The 19,585-nt window shown below is 47.7% G+C and overlaps 1 protein-coding gene across 2 annotated transcripts in view; it reads left to right on the forward strand.

Annotated features, from left to right (window-relative positions):
- The window catches only part of ADAMTS17 (ADAM metallopeptidase with thrombospondin type 1 motif 17), a 449,726-nt gene that overhangs the window by 77,061 nt on the left and 353,080 nt on the right, over positions 1-19,585 (forward strand). For both annotated transcript variants that reach the window (XM_040342328.1, XM_040342327.1), the window contains one exon: positions 7,635-7,811. In XM_040342328.1, the coding sequence (XP_040198262.1) occupies positions 7,635-7,811 (177 nt within the window). The remainder of the gene's footprint in view (positions 1-7,634; positions 7,812-19,585) is intronic.

The following is a 19,585-nucleotide window of genomic DNA, read 5'->3' on the forward strand; positions in this document are numbered from 1 at the left end:
GGCGGCAATTGATGGGCACAGTGAGGCTGCAATTGTTTTTTTGTTTTTTTTGGAGCACCAGCCGCCACTGACCCAATTACCAGTAGGCAACCTGCCTACAAACTACTATGTGGTGCAAGATGTAACTGGCAGTCACTGGATACACTTTCCCAGGATTGGCGTAGCACCCCGATGCTGGGTACAAGCTGTCATCATGGCGCTTTGCCTTTCCGCCATACATCTCCCAATCACCTGGTTGCATAGAGTGTTACTGAAACCTTGTTCATTGTCATTGTGTAGATTCCATCTTTTGTTGAAAACGAATTGCCAACACATGACATTGTGAGAAAACAAAACTGGAATTTTCATTCCAGTGAGTGGTGAAGTAGAGCGGCTCTGATGATGGATGTATCACCATGGAGCTCCCGTAACACATATTTTCCAGCTCTGGCTCATTAGTATAAAATGGATCCTTTCCTGAACCGAGACTGATGCAGACAGACATGTGTGAGTTCCTAAACCTCAGCGGTAATGTTATGTTTCAGCAGCAGGTAATGGCATATGGCTAAGCTCAACAATCAGAAGGTTATGAACACTCTGATTTATTTATATATATATATATATATATATATATATATATATATATATATATATATATATATATATATATATATATATATATATATTATATATTATACATTCATTACTGTGCAAAAGTTTTAGGCAGGTATGGAAAAAAAGTTGTAAATTAAGAAGTATGCTTTCAGAAATAGAAGTTTATACCGATATCGAGCATTTCCCTGAGTACTTGTACTCGGGGGAAATGCTCTGATGCTTCACTCAATACCTGGGCAGTCAGGGTGATCGGTGCGGCAGGGGAGTTGCAAGCACTGATCTGCCCCCTTTTCAGCTGTTTTGGTTAAAGTTATTATACAGCGGTGATCGGTGCTTGTAACTCCCCCCCCAAAGCCGCACCGATTAACGCTGACTGTCCCCCTCCGTGCTGTCTCCCCCCCCCTCCGTGCTGTCTTCTCCCCCTCCGTGCTGTCTTCTCCCCCCCCTCCTTGCTGTCTTCTCCCCCCCCCCCCTCCGTGCTGTCTTCCCCCCCCCCTCCGTGCTGTCTTCTCCCCCCCCCCTCCGTGCTGTCTTCTCCCCCCCCCTCCGTGCTGTCTTCTCCCCCCCCCCTCCGTGCTGTCTTCTCCCCCCCCCCTCCGTGCTGTCTTCTCCCCCCCCCTCCGTGCTGTCTTCTCCCCCCCCCTCCGTGCTGTCTTCTCCCCCCCCTCCGTGCTGTCTTCTCCCCCCCCCTCCGTGCTGTCTTCTCCCCCATCCATGCTGTCTTCTCCCCCCATCCGTGCTGTCCCCCCCCCCATCCGTGCTGTCTCCCCCCCCCATCCGTGCTGTCTCCCCCCCCATCCGTGCTGTCTCCCCCCCCATCCGTGCTGTCTCCCCCCCTCCGTGCTGCCTTCTCTCCCCCCCTCCGTGCTGCCTTCTCCCCCCCCCCCATGCTGTCTTCTCCTCCCCCCCTCCGTGCTGTCTTCTCCTCCCCACCTCCGTGCTGTCTTCTCCTCCCCACCTCCGTGCTGTCTTCTCCTCCCCACCTCCGTGCTGTCTTCTCCTCCCCACCTCCGTGCTGTCTTCTCCTCCCCCCCTCTGTGCTGTCTTCTCCTCCCCCCCTCCGTGCTGTCTTCTCCTCCCCCCTCCGTGCTGTCTTCTCCCCCCCCTCAATTTGCTAGACCCGGCTCAAAACCTTTTCCGAATGAACAGAGTCGGTGATCACTGACTGTCCATTCACATAACTGAGCATCGTAACCTGTGTTTACGATGCTTCAGTTTATGAATGGAGAGGAGCTTCTCTCCATTCATTTTAGCTGAGGCCCCTGAGAAAGGGACTGGGGAATCTGTGTCCTTAGTCCCTTTCTGTGTCTTAAAGGGGAGATGTCAGAGGTCTGTCTCTGCGGTTTTTATTTTTTGCGCTATAAACAAAAATCGAGCGTCAATTTTGAAAAAAAAAAAAACTTTTTTACTTTTTGCTATAATAAATATCCCCAAAAAATATATATAAAAAAAAAACTTTTTTTTTTCTCAGTTTAGGCCGGTATGTATTCTTGGTAAAAAAAAATTGCAATAAGCGTTGATTGGTTTGCGTGAAAGTTATAGCGTTTTCAAAATAGGGGATAGTTTTATGGCATTTTTAATAATAATTTTTTTCTACTAGTAATGGTGGCGATCAGCAGTAATAAGTGTTATAAAAATGCACTGATTTCTGTGAAAAGGACACTGGCAGTGAAGGGGTTTACCTGTAGGGGGCGCTAAAGGGGTTAAGTGTTCCCTAATGTGTGTTTCTTACTGTGGGGGGAGTGGCTGGGTGTGTGACGTCACTGATCGTCGTTCCCTATGACGGGGAACAGACGATCAGGGACAGACTCGCTAGGAAGCACGGGGAGAGGTTTGTTTACACTTATTTCTCCCCGTTCTTCAGCTCTGTAAACCGATCGCAGGACACCGGCAGGAATCGGGTCCGCGGGTCAAAGTTGATTAAACATTTTTTGCTTGTCTTGCAAAACGCTCTCGTACCAAGTAGGGTTGTCCCGATACCGATACTAGTATCGGGACCTATACTGAGCATTTGCGCGAGTGGGGGCGGGGAGCGGTCGGAGAGGAGGCGGATCGGAAGGCGGAGAGGAGGCGGAGAGCAGAGCAGTCCTCGGGTATGTATAACATACCACTGTAGGAGAACTGCTGCCGCTGTCTAGTTGTTCGGCGCTCAGGGTACATAACAGCTTTCATTTGAATAGCTGTGTGTTCCCCGTCGCGAGACGTCATAGCCCCTCCCCCTTGTCCAGGCACTTTGATAGATCACCCGTCCAAGGATTGGACGGGTGATCTGTCTATCAAAGTGCCTGGACAAGGGGGAGGGGCTATATATGACGGCGCGCGGCAGGGAACACACAGCTATTCAAATGAAAGCTGTTATGTACCCTGAGCGCCGAACAACTAGACCGTGGGGGGGATGAGACCTACACAAGGCTGCATTTGGGGGGAGACACAGACAAAGCTGCATTTGGGAGACCCAAAGCTGCATTTGGGAGACCCAAAGCTGCATTTGGGGGGGACACAAGGCTGCATTTAAAAAAAGTATCGGTAATCGGTATGAATGAGTACATGAAAAAAGTATCGGTAATCGGTATCGGCGAGTACATGGAAAAAAAGTATCGGTACTTGTACTCGGTCCTAAAAAAAGTGGCATCAGGACAACCCTAGTACCAAGTTACCCTCAAACCAAGGTTTTACTGTACTTAGCATTTTGTTAATTTGGGGATAAAATTAACAGAAGTGAAAATCAAATTAATATTTGCTGTGACCGCCCCTTGCCTTCAAATCCGCATCCGTTCTTCTTGGAAAACTTGCACACAGTTTTTGAGGGAACTCGGCAGGTAGGTTGTTCCAAACATCTTGGAGAACTAAGCACAGATCTTCTTCTGTGGATGTTCGCTGCCTCAAATCTTTCTGTCTCTTCATGTCATTCCAGGCTGACTCCATGAAGTGAGATGAGGGCTCTGTGGGGGCCAAACCATCACTCCCAGGACTCCTTGTTGTTCTTTACACTCAAGATAGTTCTTAAAGCGGACCTTCAAAGAATTTATTCAATTTTCCATCTATTAAAGGGGTTGTATGGGTTCAGTTTTAACTGTTTAAGGACCGCCGCACGATCATTTACGTTGACAGAATGCACAGCTGGGCAAATGGGCGTACAGGTATGTCCCCATTAATTTTGCCGCCGTGTGGTCGATGTCCGCCGGTGTCCCGCGATCGTGTCTGGGAGCTGAAGAACAGGGAGATGTCAGTGTCCCAGAATAAATTTGTGCCCAATCACGCATCTCCATGAAGGAATGGCATAATGGATAAGTATTTCTCAGCATTGAGGACACTATTGATCCTGACAAATCTCCAACTCAATTTGCATATATGCAGCCCCAAACTTGCAAGGAACCTCCACCATGCTTCACAGTTGCCTGCAGACAGTCATTATTGTACAGGTCGCACGGCCGCGCAATTGTCAGTTAAAGCGACGCAGTGCCGAATTGCAAAAAGTGGCCAGGTCCTTTATCTGCAAATTAACTGTCCATACACTGCTATATATATAATGAACAACATGCAGGATAAATCCTGAGGTGATAACCTTGACGGACTTATATACAATATGTGTGAAGTATTCAGTCCATATCCATAAAACCATAGAAAACAGTGGGTAGTAGCAATGCTGGATATGTAAAATAAAATGTCCAAGAAGGGTAAGGCGTGCAGAGGAAGTGGTCCTAGGACTGTGGATACGAGGTGGTCCCGGTGCTCCCCTCAAGGTTCCCCACTCACCAGATGGCGCTCCCCGTTTGGGGTGCCAGGCATGTACCACAGACTCAGATGTTGCTCCTATCCTCTGCTCACACGCACAGCAATCCTTCAGATGGACCTCCAAGACTCCAAAGATTCCAAAGATGACCCGTCTCACTAGGTGTATATACCATACAGTTCCTCCGTGACTCCAAAAAATATGTATAAAAAGAGAGAAAGGGGCTCCAATGGTGTAGTACCGTAAAAAAAAAAAAATTATTACGTTAAAAGTAAATAGATAGTAGCCACTAGTGCTCCCATGGAGCGGCTATGACAATAAAAATGAGAATGATAAAAACAAACATACACCGCAAAAACAAGCAAGTCCGGACGAAAAAAAGTAGATTAAATCGTCGGGGATGCGGGGTACAAAGCGTGTATTGAGCGGTGGGTGGCGTGCGTTCCAACCACAACCACCTGAACGCTGACCCGGAAGTGACGTATGTACGCGCGTACGCCTGACGTACGTTTCGATAGGCTGATCGTTTTCAAAGGCGCCATATCGTTTTCAGTCTCATATTGTTTCTGTCTGTATGCTAATCCTCTTGGAGATGTGACTAGCATTGTGTCTACTTTACCTTTTTACCGAACCATTGTGGGATGGTAATGTTTGTTTGTTAGCTGTTCATTGGATGTACAAATGATATTACTATTTAGAGTTTGCATTGTTTGGATAAGAAGGGGGTTATACCGCGCTAGAGATAAAACATATATATATATATATATATATATATACAGCTGCAGCAAAAAACATCAAATATCTCCTATGGTGAAAAAACCATTGCATAAACCTAAATTGCGCTCGCACTGTGAATAATCACAAATAAAACAGTGACGAATAGTGAAAATAATTAATGAAAAAGCACACAATTGAGTCCATATATTGAAAAGAACTGTGATAAACAATGATGATGGAACAGTCCAATGAAGAAGTAAGATCCAGGGTACATCCACCTTCAACAAGGAAGAGGTAGGATGGGAGGGGGGAGTCCCCAATTAAAGATGAATCCCACTCTATATGTGAAAACCCTTACCAGAAATGGTGGACCCCCTGAGGAGCAAGGTCATAAATGCAAGCAGAGTAAGCCCTCTGCAAGGACAGATGGATCTCCCGTGGCACCGAAACCTTTGTGGTGTGATCAGGACTCCTCCGTGATGCTCAGTAGGAAAAAGAGCAGAGACTCCAATCTAAGGATGCACACTCTGCTTGCCATATGAGTCGTGCACAGGAGAGATAATTCCTCCAACTACAATAAACTTTCCAGTCTTGTGCAGGTAATCTCGCGCTCTCTACGCCATTGGTATTCATGGGCTGCAGTTATGTCTCAAGAGGCCCTGTTGAACCTGCTGTCCACATGGCAAACCATTGTTTAGGATAATGTGATCAAGCTCTTATCTGATTTTGTGTGGTATATATTCTGTGTGAAGTTTACAATAAAGTCAGTTCCAGTTAGCACCTAAGCTAGTGTCATCTAGTTCTTGGGTGCAATGCTCAGCTATGATACCGGTTTTCAGAGTCGGGCAAGCTGAAACTTGGCGGAAGCACCCAGGTGGGGTGCCAAGCGGTCCCAATTGCCGTATATACTCAAGTATAATCCGACCCAAGTATAAGCCGAGGTACCTAATTTTACCACAAAAAAAATGGGAAAACGTATTGACCCGAGTATAAGCCGAGGGTGAGAATGCAGCAGCTATTGTAAGCGGAAAAGAGGGTCAACTGTGCCCATTGCAACCTCACTGTGCCCGTTGTCCGTGTATTTGAAATTGAGAGGCTGTGGGCGTCCATTCATTGTTTAAAACACGCGGTTTCCTCCTGGTCCCTTCTGTAATAGGCGTTTATCAGCAGACACAGTTCCGCCTATCACGGACGTTCTCTCATCCTCGGACTCGGTTTCCCAGCAGACGCTATGTTCAGTGTTCCGCCAATCACGGACGTCCTCTTGTCCGAGGATGAAAAGGCGTCCGTGATTGGCGAAACACTGAACACAGTGTCTGCTGGGATGGGTGAGGAGGAGAGAACGTTCGTGATAGGCGTTTCTCAGCAGACAGAGTTCCGCTTATCACGGAAGGGACCAGGAGGAGACCGCAAGCTTTAAACGATGTAGGCCCACAGCTTCTCAATAATTTTAGGTACACTGACTCAAGTTTTTAGCCAAGGGGGGAATTTTCAGAGTATATACGGTAAGCATGAAGAATATTTGATTGAGCCTTATATGGCGATAGTGTGGGTCAAGGCTAGGGGTGCAACGGATCACAGTTGATCCGTGATCCGAACGGGTCACCCCCTTCGGATCGGAACACACTGTGATCCGCGGATTGCCACGGCTCCGGAGCTAGGCCGAAGCCGCGGCCTTTCCTAATGTTACGGTGGCGGCTCTGGAGCTAGGCCGAAGCCGCAGCCTTTCCTAATGTTATGGCTGCGGCTTCGGCCTACCTCCGGAGCCGTGACCATAACGCTAGGAAAGGCCGCGGCTTCGGCCTAGCTCCGGAGCCGCCGCCGTAACATTAGGAAAGACCGCGGCTTCAGCCTAGCTCCGGAGCCGCGGCCATCTTGGTACACCCGGCGGCGGCCCTCCTCTGTTTACACCCACAGAGGAGGAGCCCGCACTCGTGGGACACGCCGCTCGTCTGTCGGTACTAGCTGGGGGGGGGGGGGGGTCACTGTCCTGAGAAGGGGGGGTCACTGTACTGAGAAGGGGGGGTCACTGTACTGAGAAGGGGGGGTCTCTGTACTAAGAGGAGGGGTGGGTCTCTGTACTAAGAGGAGGGGGGGTGTCTGCACCGAGGGGGTACTATAGTTGGTGGGGGGGGGGGAGGAGATGTGGATATTACAGTGGGGGAAGATTTTTTATTTTTTTTGCCGATCCGAGACTCCTGATCCGAGGAACGATCCGAACCGTGAGTTTTTTGATCCATTGCACCCCTAGTCGAGGCTGGATTTAAGGGCTTTGGGCGGAGTGATGGTGATGGTGGGGGGAGGGGGGGGGGTTATCCAAGGTATAGAAAAATGAGGAATTGGGTCAGAGTTTAAAAAGGTGCTGTTTTGCTCGCATGGAGCTGGACTATGGAAGTGATTTGGGCAATATGTGCAATATTGGGAACTCCCAGTTCTCACAAGAGGATCTTGATTTTCTTTGAGGGTGCATTACTGGTATATCATAATACTAATTTCCCATTCAGTTCTGCCTACTGGTTGCCTATCACGGTGTAATCTGTCATACGTTTCATAGCGCTGCAAGAACTAATTTTCCGTTTTCCACTTCTAGGGAAAAAAAAAGAAGACAAGCAAGAGGGAGGGCGGCAGTGATTGGCGGGAGAGGAGGAATGCCATCAGACTTACTGAGGAACATACACTGGAGACTCTGGTGGTGGCAGACTCTGATATGGTACAATATCATGGAGCAGATGCCACACAGAGATTTATTCTTACTGTTATGAACATGGTATGTATAAAAAAAGTGGAGATTTTATTCGTAATGAGCTCTTTCGTTTCTCTTATCTGTACACAGTTACCCACTAACCCAATAAATTAGGTCTAGATGTTCATTTTAATCTCTTAGACCTTTTCAGGGCTATTTATCTAGTGAAACTGTATGTACATTTGTTTTGTGCAATCAAATTTTACTAGGTTATTTTTTTTTTCTCCAGGGGTAGGATGTTCTTCATTCATAAATGGAAAAGTACCCTATTTTGACCACTAGATGGAGCCGAGGATCATGAATGAATGAATGAATGAATGACTTGTATAGCGCTACACATGCGAACTGAATCGCCTCTAGACGCTTTTTCCAGCCAGTGTCTGCTTAGCTGGTGCGGTCATATTACCCCGTAGGATCTCGACACGCTTGGGACACACACAGTCATGAATGAATGAATGACTTGTATAGCGCAACGCATGCGAACTGAATCGCCTCTGGGCGCTTTTTCCACCAGTATCAGCTTGGCTGGTGCGGTCATTTTTACCCCGTAGGATCATGACACGCTAGGGCCAATACAGTCATACACACAGATATACATATATATACTGGGCCAATTTGGACAAGATCCAATTTACCTACCAGCATGTTTTTGGAGTGTGGGAGGAAACCGGAGTACCCGGAGGAAACCCACGCAGGCACAGGGAGAACATATAAACTCCAGGCAGATGGTGTCGTGGTAGGGATTCGAACCAGCGACCCTTTTGCTGCTAGACGAAAGTGCTACTCACTACACCTTTGTGCTAGGAAATTGATACTTATTTACTGTGATTATTATGAATTAAGAACATCTGACCTGGAGAGAAAATAGTCTAGTAACATTTGATTTTTGGAGCAAGGAAACCATCCTGGACTGCCGCACTCTGTAAAAGCGAGTTTATTGCGAAAATGACAAAAAAAATTGGCGTAGCCAAAAGTGGTCATACGGGGACAAAAACTTCCTAACGCGTTTCACGTCATGGTTAGATGCTTACTCATAGCTATGACCATGATGTGAAATGCGTTAGATAGTTTTTGTCCCTGTATGTCCACTTTTGGCTTCGGCTACGCTTGCATAATTTTTGGATGATTTTGCATTGTTTGGATTTAATTTTTTGTCATTTTCGCAATAAACTCGCTTTTACAGAGTGCGGCAGTCCAGGATGGTTTCCTTGCTCCAGGGATTAGTGCAGAGCCAGCACCTGTCAGTGTAACAGGGCGGGAGCGATTTATTGGTGGTTGGGGGCTTAGAGCGGTACCCTCTCTAATATTTGATTTTGCCAGCATTCACACAGAGTTCATGTAAATGCAGTTTATCGGGACAAATAGCTCTGCTACTTTTTTGTAAGTTCACCCATAGGCTCATATTGAAATGCAATTTTCCATTTTGATATTTTTTTCCTTTACTTTTGTAACGGAATGGCCCGTGATACCCAGAGACTTTTGAAGGATGCGGGGTACTCCTGTGCCAGCTTCACCAATGACTCTTGTGTCTAGAGTCATCCTATGTCCAATAGGGGCATAGGATGACTGAGAAATTATATCTCGGATTACATGAGATGGGACAATAATGATAATTCATGTATTGCAGGATATCTTGAAATATTACAAGTGGTTTATTCTGACCCCAACAGGTCAATAGGACAGTATTCATTCATGTGGGGACACATAGACTGTTGAGGTGCTAATTAAGTCTACCTGGCTCCTAAGATAGTTCATTGTCTATTGTGCTAATTAAGTCTGGCTTCTGAAGGCGCTCTCATTGTGTGATGCTAATGACACTGTATTTTGTGAAAGTTCTATTGATGATAGATCTGTGTTAGCAGTCTGAAAGGTCAGATGTCTGACCTTTCAGGTGTAGTGGATTAGCATGTCAATTATATTTACTAAAGGAATGTGTTTTATGTAGCAGGTGAGAATAACTTATCGCAGAGTCAGAACGTCTGGGGAATGATTAGTAAATTAGTTAATGTCATTATCTAACCGAATGTGTATTGAGCACCCATTGTGTCATGTTGTGGGTGGAGTTAAGTCATTGTCCATATTTGGCTTCTAACTGTATAAAAACCTGAGAGTTTACCATTAAAGTATTCATTCGTTTTGGAACCAGAGACAGAGCTGTGTGTGTCTAGTTTCTGGGGGAAATCCAATGGATCGTGTCTGCTGGATTGTTGGAGTGTCGGATAGGCTGTCTTGGGTTGGTGAAATGGAATTTCGTAAACGGTGTTAACCCTTGACCGTTACAACTTTGATCTGCCAGATTCAAACTTTTAGACTACAGGTGTCTTTCTCCAGGACTGGCTTTGCACCTGATTTGGTACTTGTTAGGAAAGAGAAAATAACACTGATACATAAAAGAACAATGTTCATAATGGACGTATGATTGGCTTCTTGGTCGAAAGCGTTTGAAACCAGAACGGTCTTTGTTACTGACATTTTTAGCCGGGTTAGGAAATTGAAGGGGGGACCTCATTGGTTGCTACAGGCAAGACACGCAGGTGTCATGGACAGGAGGAAATTCCCATTAGACCAGGATTTGGTTGTAGCAGCCGGAGCCAGGCGAAGGGGACATAGGACACCGGGGGGTCTCTGAGAAGCAGGATACCTGGTGGCAATGAAGGAATGGGACTTATTGTGCCTTTTTGTTGAAGGTTAGGGTGTTTGGACGGACTACAGCACAGAGACTTGGTCGTCACCAAAGCACCCCTCAAGGGGCGATGGGTTTTGCTGCTTACACCTCCCAGGTCACGGCCCTCTGATTCACCAGCGTAGGCAGCTAATAGAGACTGAGTACGAATATGCAGGAAAGAGTTTCTTGCTGCACAGGGATCCTGCGAACACGACTCAAAGATGAGTAACATTCTACGGCAGGCAGGGTTGCCAAAGGCAACATAACACAGGGAGGAGAGTTTCAGCACAAGAGCTGGATGCAGGATTGAGTGCACAGGGTCACTGAAACAGGGGATAGGTGGGCGTGCACAGGGTCACTGGAACAGGGGATAGGCGGGCGTGCACAGGGTCACTGGAACAGGGTATAGGCGGGCGTGCACAGGGCCACTAGAACAGGGTATAGGCTGGCGTGCACAGGGTCACTAGAACAGGGTATAGGCCGGCGTGCACAGGGCCACTGAAACAGGGTTTAGGCGGGCATGTACAGGGTCACTGGAAAAGGCTATAGGCGGGCATGTACAGAGTCACTGGAACAAGGTATAGGCGGGTGTGCATGGGGTCACTGGAACAGGGTATAGGCGGGTGTGCACAGGGTCACTCGAATAGGGTATAGGCGGGCGTGCACAGGGTCACTGGAGCAGGATACAAGCTGGGGTACACAAGGTGACTGGACCCTGGTATAACTTGGAGTGCCCAGGGTTATTGGAGCAGGAAAAATCCTGGAGTACACAGGGTCACTGGATACAGACTGGTGCATGGTGGAGTCACAGGAGCTGGATACAGCTTGGAGTACACTGGGGTCACTGCAACACGATACAGGCTGGGGTTAACTGGGGTCACTGAAGTGGCATATTGAGTTTGCTGGGGTCACAGGAGCTGGATACAGGTTGAGGTACACAAGTCACTGGAGCCGGGGGGTTATGCCTGGTGTACTCTGGGGTCACTGAAGCAGAATACAGACTGGGGTCACTGAAGCAGGATACAAGCTGGGTACACAGGAACTGGATACAGACTGGAGTGCACTGGGGTCACTGGAGCAGGATACAGGCTGGAATACAGTGTGGTCACTGGAGAAGGATACAGGCTAGAGTAATCCTAGGAGGCACTTGGGTTCCACAAGAGAAGTCTCTAATGAACAGAGGAGATCTGGCTACTAGCATGTAGATAAGTGGCTCGGCATTCCAGCCACACGTCCACACCTTAGCAGGTGGACCCCCCGTGTTCATCAGCTACTTCTCTTGCAAAACTCAACTAGCCCCCCTCTGATTGGCTGTATCGCCGGGGGAAGCACACAGTAAAACAGGTAAGTCTCTGTTATACATTATATTTCTGTTATATTATACTATATTGGATTAGATCTCCGTTATTCAAGTCTCCATTTATACATGTTTTGTAGTTCAGCAAATGACATTTATTAAATGATAAGATGCCATTGATAATATATTTTACAAGCACTATTAATTCTGACAACCGATCTAAGACACACTATAAGATTTTCTGTAGATTTTTGTAGTGCAAGGGCCCTGCCTGATTTCATACAAATTGAAACTCTTAAGATTTGACCTCATATTATATGGTTTTGGTAAATCTGAAGACAAAAATCTGCAGAAAATCTAATAGTGTGTATGGGGGCTTAAGGCTCAATTCACATCTATGCATGTTGCGTTTGTGCTTTTCTGCACTGCTTTTTACGGAGCTTGCCGCGATTTGCGTTTTTTCCTTTCTTTTTTACACTGTATTTAGCCGGTTGCTAAGAAGGGAGCCGGGAAGCTGGCCATAGCGTCCTTAACCACTTAAGCCCCGGACCAAAATGCTGCCTAAAGACCCAAGGGGTTTTTACAGTTCGGGACTGCGTCGCTTTAACAGACAATTGCGCGGTCTTGCGACGTGGCTCACAAACAAAATTGGCGTCTTTTTTTCCCCACAAATAGAGCTTTCTTTTTGTGGTATTTGATCACCTCTGCGGTTTTTATTTTTTTGCGCTATAAACAAAAATAGAGCGACAATTTTGAAAAAAATGCAATATTTTTTACTTTTTGCTATAATAAATATCCCCCAAAAACATATATAACATTTTTTTCCCCTCAGTTTAGGCCGATACGTATTCTTCTACCTATTTTTGGTAAAAAAAATCGCAATAATCGTTTATCGGTTGGTTTGCGCACAATTTATAGTTTACAAAATAGGGGATAGTTTTTTTGCATTTTTATTTATTTTTATTTTTTTACTACTAATGGCGGCGATCAGCGATTTTTTTCGTGACTGCGACATTATGGCGGACACTTCGGACAATTTTGACACATTTTTGGGACAACTGTCATTTTCACAATAAACAATGCAATTTAAATGCATTTTTTGCTGTGAAAATGACATTCTTTATTGTGAAAATGACAGTTGCAGTTTGGGAGTTAAACACAGGGGGCGCTGTAACATTTAGGGATCACTGTGTGTGTGTTTACTAGTGTAGGGGGGTGTGGCTTTAGGAATGACGTCATCGATCGTGTCTTCCCTATAAAGGGAATGACCCGATCGATGCGCTGACACAGTGAAGCACGGGGAAGCCGTGTTTACATACGGCTCTCCCCGTTCTTCAGCTCCGGGGAGCGATCGCGACGGAGCGGCTATAAACAAATAGCCGCGCCGTCGTCCCGGATCGCTCCTGAAGCCACGGGGACCGCCGCATGTACCGGGGGGGGTCCCGATCGGACCCCCGACCCACGTCAAGCAGAGGACGTATATATACGTGGATGTGCCTGCCTGTGCCATTCTGCTGACGTATATGTACATGAGGCGGTCGTTCCTTAAGTGGTTAACAACCGATGAGTCATCAGCTGTCAGCGGGCTTCCCACTAAATGTAAAAACTAAATCGAGAAAAAAGCAGTATGACCCCCCCCCCCCCCCCTCAGGTCCATATTAAGCCCTTGGGTCTAGTATGGATTCGGAGGGCACCCCCATGCCAAATTTAAAAAAAAAATGGTGTGGGGTCCCCCCCAAAATCCATACAAGACCCATGCAGCCTGGCAGGTCAGGAAAGGGAAGAGACGAGCGCCTCTTCCCAACAAACCTTTTGCGGTGGTTGTCAGGGTCTGCGGGCAGGGGGCTTATCAGGATCTCAAAGCCCCCTTTAACAAAGGGGCCCCCAGATCCCCCCCCCCAATGTGAATGAGGGTGGGTTACATTGTACCCCTTACCCATTCACCAAAAAAAAAAAGTAGTGTAGTGTTAAAAAATACAGTAGACAGTTTTTGACAAGTCTTTTATTAAAAATGTCTCCTCCTCCTCCTCCTCCTTTTCTCCTCCTCCTCCTCCTCCTTTTCTCCTCCTCCTCCTCCTCCGTGTTCTTCGTTCTTCTTCTTCTTTCGTGTTCTTCGTTCTTCTTCTTCTTTCGTGTTCTTCGTTCTTCTTCTTCTTTCGTGTTCTTCGTTCTTCTTCTTCTTTCGTGTTCTTCGTTCTTCTTCTTCTTTCGTGTTCTTCGTTCTTCTTCTTCTTTCGTGTTCTTCGTTCTTCTTCTTCTTTCGTGTTCTTCGTTCTTCTTCTTCTTTCGTGTTCTTCGTTCTTCTTCTTCTTTCGTGTTCTTCGTTCTTCTTCTTCTTTCGTGTTCTTCGTTCTTCTTCTTCTTTCGTGTTCTTCGTTCTTCTTCTTCTTTCGTGTTCTTCGTTCTTCTTTCGTGTTCTTCGTTCTTCTTTTGTGTTCTTCGTTCTTCTTCTTTTTTTCTTCGGTCGTCGTCTTCCTCTGCCGCCACTGACCCTCCTCTGATGCTGCGTCCCGCTGATCTGCCCGCGCTGATGTTAAGTGTTTTTCTTTATCGTACATCACGGGACACAGAGCGGCATTCATTACTATATGGGTTATATGGAGTACCTTCAGGTGTAGACACTGGCAATCTCAAACAGGAAATGCCCCTCCCTATATAACCCCCTCCCATAGGAGGAGTACCTCAGTTTTTCCGCCAGTGTCTTAGGTGTTAGTCATGGTTTAGCTTGCCTCCACATCCTTGGGATTAGGTGAGCTAACCGGTTCTGTCCAAAAAAGCCTCAGCGCTAAAGTGGTCAGTAACCGGACCCCAAACCCTTGGGGTATAGCCCATAATGCTTTTCTTTTTAGAGAGCTGGACCCTGGGCCAGAACTTAGAAACCTTTGGGTGCCTAATGTTTCTGTTGCCAGAGTGCTATATGGGCCCAGGACAGTGGATCCTTCATAGGAACCCAGGGCCTGAAGGTCTAGACATCCCCACCGAGATGGGGAAGATTGGGCCTCTTGCTTGGCAAAGTCCTGCGGCATGGAGCAGGTAAGTGAGGGGAAAACTTGCGGAACTTGGTTCTTAGCAGGTTTTTTCTGGGGGGTCACAGGGGACATGCCTAAAGTTATGCACTGCATCTGGCAAACTAGTCACATATCATAAAGATAGGATGGCTCTATATGTATTATTCCCCATAAGATGTGACCTCCCTTGTAGTGTTGGAAAAGCATTGAGTGGGGCCTGTGTGATATAAAAGTATATGTGTGTGTCAGAGAGCTGTGCTTACCTGCAAGCCTCCAGGCGATGCTCCATTCAGTCTTCCTCCTCACGGCCTGCAAAGCAGGCAAAACGCTGACCTCCTCATGGTTCCAGGCTGCAGGCTGCAGTTTGCTGGAGCAGAGAGGTCCCTTCCTCCCAACCCCACCCCCCCCCTGTCGGGAGGGGCATTTCCTGTTTGAGATTGCTGGGGGGGAAGGGCGGGTCAGTGGCTTAAGGAAGGGGCGGCCCTTCCTTGTTTGTTCCATATAGCTCATTCAATACTTTGGAACTGAGGAGGAAAGACCAGAACGGCAAGCACGGGGCGCCGAGGACACACAGTGGCCAGAAAGAATATTGCAGTCTTCAGAAAGACTGTTTTCAAGCCTAGGAATAGGCTGTTTCTTTTCCATCTCATAGTTTTTCTTGCAATACTACTCAGGGGGACAGAATGTTTTTTCTTTCCTAGATTTGAAAAAAAAAAAAAGTGTCATCTAGGGGAGAGGAAGCATTTTTTTTATCCCCCAAACAGGTGTTTGGGCATTTAACTATTTATAAGTCCCAGGTACCAATAAGTAGCAGGTGTACCTCGGTATTGTACCATGGCATCAAAAAACAAGGGTACAAGAGGTGGGGATTCCCCCAGAGAGTCTGAGGTCTCGGACAAAGCTATGCCGCTGCTTTCCCCACAGGGAGCCTTGGGGCCATCGGGATCTGGGGCTGGAGCTGACGCGGGTCAGTCCAACCCTAAGATGGTCACGGAGGAGGTATTACTCACCTCTTTAAAAGAGATGCAGAAAAGCATGGGTAAAATGATAGCCGCAGCTATGCGGGCAGTAAGCGGAATAGATCTCCGTCGCCCGAGCGCAGACCCTCAGAAGAGGAGGTCCTTTCCTCAGGGAATTGGACGACCTCTTGGACAAGGACCAAGTAGGTTCAGGGATCGAGGATCCGGATACAGAGGAGTCTGGGGCAGTCTCCCTGAGGGAGAGCTGGTGGATTCAAGGATTGTCGGACTTGGTCCATAGGGCATTCAACTTGCCAGTACCAGATCTCCAGGTATCGACGGTTTCAGCTTGGGCTCACTGAGGGCGCCTCAAAGCAATGCTGTGTTTTCCGATCCATCCTCTATTAGAGGGAGTTTTGTTCAAGATTGGAACAAGCCAGATAAGATCTTCTTACCACCTAAGAAGTTCTCTGTCCTATATCCTATGGAAGAAAAATTTTCCAAAAGATGGGCTACTCCTGCAGTGACGCAGCCATCTCATGTGTTAACAAATCGTTAACATGCCCTGTAGAAAACATACAGGTGTTCAAGGATCCAGTTGATAAGCGCTTGGAAGCACTACTTAAGAACTCCTTCACTACTGCAGGGGCAGTAGTACAGCCAGCTGTGGCTGCGATTGGGGTCGCTCAAGCATTATCGGATCAATTTAAGCAGATGCTTAAACTTATTCCTGCCAGCAGGCAGAAGAATTTTCGGATGTCCCTAAGGCCATATGTTTTACGGTAGACGCAATCAAGGATTCTATCCAGCAAGCGTCACGTTTATCGTTATCCCCTTATCCATATGAGAAGACTCTTATGGTTAAAAAGCTGGGAGGCTGAGCCCCCATGCAAGAAGCTCCTGGTAGGGTTCCCCTTCCATGGAGGACGACTCTTCGGAGAAGACCTAGATAAATACATTCAGAACCATTTCAAACGGCAAGAGTACTCTCTTGCCAACTAAGAAGAAGGTTCAGGGGCCTGCGTTTAAACGACAGTATTCCCCTGGGCAGGGGCCCTCTAATGCCAAGCAGTATCGCGGGCCTCCTGCAAAAGCAAACTTCGCTTCACAGCAAATCACAAGGACAGGCTGTTAGAGGGCAAAAGGCAGTGGTTTCGCAAACCAGCAAAACCAGCCCCCAAGCCAACCTTATGAAGGGGCGCCCCCCCCCACGAAGGTGGGGGGAAGGCTGCGACTCTTTTCAGAGATTTGGGAAGCCAGCATTCCCGACGAGTGGGTACGGTCTTCCGTGGCCACAGGCTACAAATTAGATTTCCTAAGGTTTCCTCCTCCTCATTTCCAGAAGTCGAGGATTCCAAACGATCCGGAAAGGGAGCCGCATTAAGATCGGCATTAGATCATCTACTTTCCCAGGAAGTAATAGTAGAGGTACCAGTCCTGGAACAGGGCTGGGTTTCTACTCAACCTATTCATCATCCCAAAATCCAATGGAGATGTCAGGGCCAATTTTGGACCTAAAGATGGTAAATGCATATCTAAAGATCGCTCATTTCGGATGGAATCCGTGCGGTCAGCAGCTGCCACACTCCAGAAGGACGACTTCATGGCGTCCATAGACATAAAGGATGTCTACCTTCATGTTCAATTTATCAGCCACATCAAAGATATCTACGCTTCATGGTGGCTTCGCGTCACTTCCAATTCGTGGCGCTTCCCTTCGGGTTGGGCTACGCCCCCCGGGTGTTCACGAAGGTCCTAGCTCCGATCCTAGCCAAGGCTAAGGATCCAAGGGGTCACGATCCTAGCATACCTGGACGACCTCCTAGTCATAGACCACTCGTCTCCCGGCTTGGAGCGAGCAGTGGCCCTCACGGTCCAATACCTCGAGAGGTTCGGCTGGGTCCTAAATCGAGAAAAGTCAGCTTTCCAGCCCACAAGGCAGTTGGAATATCTCGGCATGAGATTAGACACAGAACAACAAGGAGTGTTCCTACCTCTGAGGAAGGTAAAAGCCATCAAGGAATTAATCCTACTGGTTCTAAGCACTCGCATCCTACAGGCAGCCATCCTGTCAGCATGGAGCAGAAGGCCACAGGCCTTGGATATCCCGTTGCCGCTCTTATCAAGAGTCCGACAAAGTCTGTGTTGGTGGTTAGACCCTCAGAATCTACTGAAGGGGAAGTCTTTCAGCCCAGTGGCTTGGAAGATAGTGACCACAGATGCCAGCCTGACGGGCTGGGGAGCAATTTTGGATGGTTGCACTCGCCAAGGTACTTGGGCAAAGCCAGAGAAGCAGTTGCCCATCAACATCTTGGAGCTCAGAGCTGCTCGACTAGCCCTCAGGGCTTGGACGTCAAAATTGCAGGGGTTCCCGGTGAGAATTCAATCAGACAATGCCACGGCCGTGGCATACATAAATCACCAAGGGGGAACCAGGAGTCAAGCCGCTCAGAGAGAGGTGAGCTTGATTCTCCTATGGGCAGAGGCGCATGTGCCCTGCATATCGGCAATATTCATTCCAGGAGTGGACAACTTTCAGGCGGACTTCTTAAGCCGCCAGACTCTATGGCCGGGGGAATGGTCTCTGCATCCACAAGTCTTTCAAGCACTCTGCCAAAGATGGGGAGTGCCGGACGTGGATATCATGGCATCGAGACTCAACAAGAAACTAGACAGGTTCATATCCCGCTCAAGGGATCCGATGGCCTGCGGAACCGATGCGTTGGTTTGCCCTTGGCATCAGTTCAAACTTCTTTATGCGTTTCCCCCGCTCCAGTTACTACCCCGCCTGCTGCGCAGGATCCGGGTGGAACACATACCAGTCATCCTGGTAGCTCCAGCATGGCCCAGAAGGGCATGGTACTCACTCATCCTAAAGATTGTAGTGGGAGACCCTTGGACTCTTCCTCTACGGCCAGACCTGCTATCGCAAGGTCCGATCCTCCACCCTGCCTTACGGCATCTAAATTTGACGGCCTGGAAGCTGAATCCCTGATTCTCAGGGGTAGAGGTCTGTCTCAGAAAGTAGTCTCTACCCTAATCAGAGCCAGGAAACCGGTCTCTAGGGTGATTTATTACAGGGTCTGGAAGGCCTATGTAGGCTGGTGTGAGTCCAAGCGATGGCTTTCTCGCAAATTTACCATCGATAGAGTATTAAGTTTTCTCCAGCTAGGAGTGGATAAAGGATTGGCATTAAGCACAATCAAAGGACAGATTTCTGCTCTGTCAGTGTGGTTTCAGCGGCCGCTGGCCACCCACTCGCTGGTTAAGACCTTCCTTCAAGGGGTCTTACGTATTAGACCTCCAGTTAAATCCCCGCTTTGTCCGTGGGATTTAAATCTTGTTCTGTCAAGTTTACAGAAACAACCGTTTGAGCCGTTGGCTGAAATTCCTTTGGTTCTACTGACAAGGAAGTTAGTATTTTTGGTTGCCATAGTTTCCGCAAGAAGAGTTTCGGAGCTAGCGGCCTTATCCTGTAAGGAACCATATCTTGTTTTTCATAAGGACAGGGTCGTTCTCCGCCCTCATCCTTCCTACCGAAGGTCATATCCAGTTTTCATTTGAACCAGGATTTGGTATTACCATCCTTCTTCCCTAAACCTACTTCCAGAAAGGAAGGGTTGCTGCATACCTTGGATATTGTCAGGGCCATGAAGGCCTATCTTAAAGCTACAAAGAAGATCCGGAAAACAGATGTGCTGTTCATTCTACCGGATGGGCCCAAGAAGGGGCAGGCAGCTGCAAAGTCCACCATTTCTAGGTGGATTAAGCAATTAATCACTCAGGCCTACGGCTTGAAAGGGTTGCCTCCTCCAGTATCATTAAAGGCTCATTCTACTAGAGCCATGGGCGCCTCCTGGGCAGCACAC

Source organism: Rana temporaria, chromosome 3 (assembly GCF_905171775.1).
Source record: "Rana temporaria chromosome 3, aRanTem1.1, whole genome shotgun sequence".
Lineage (NCBI taxonomy): Eukaryota > Metazoa > Chordata > Amphibia > Anura > Ranidae > Rana > Rana temporaria.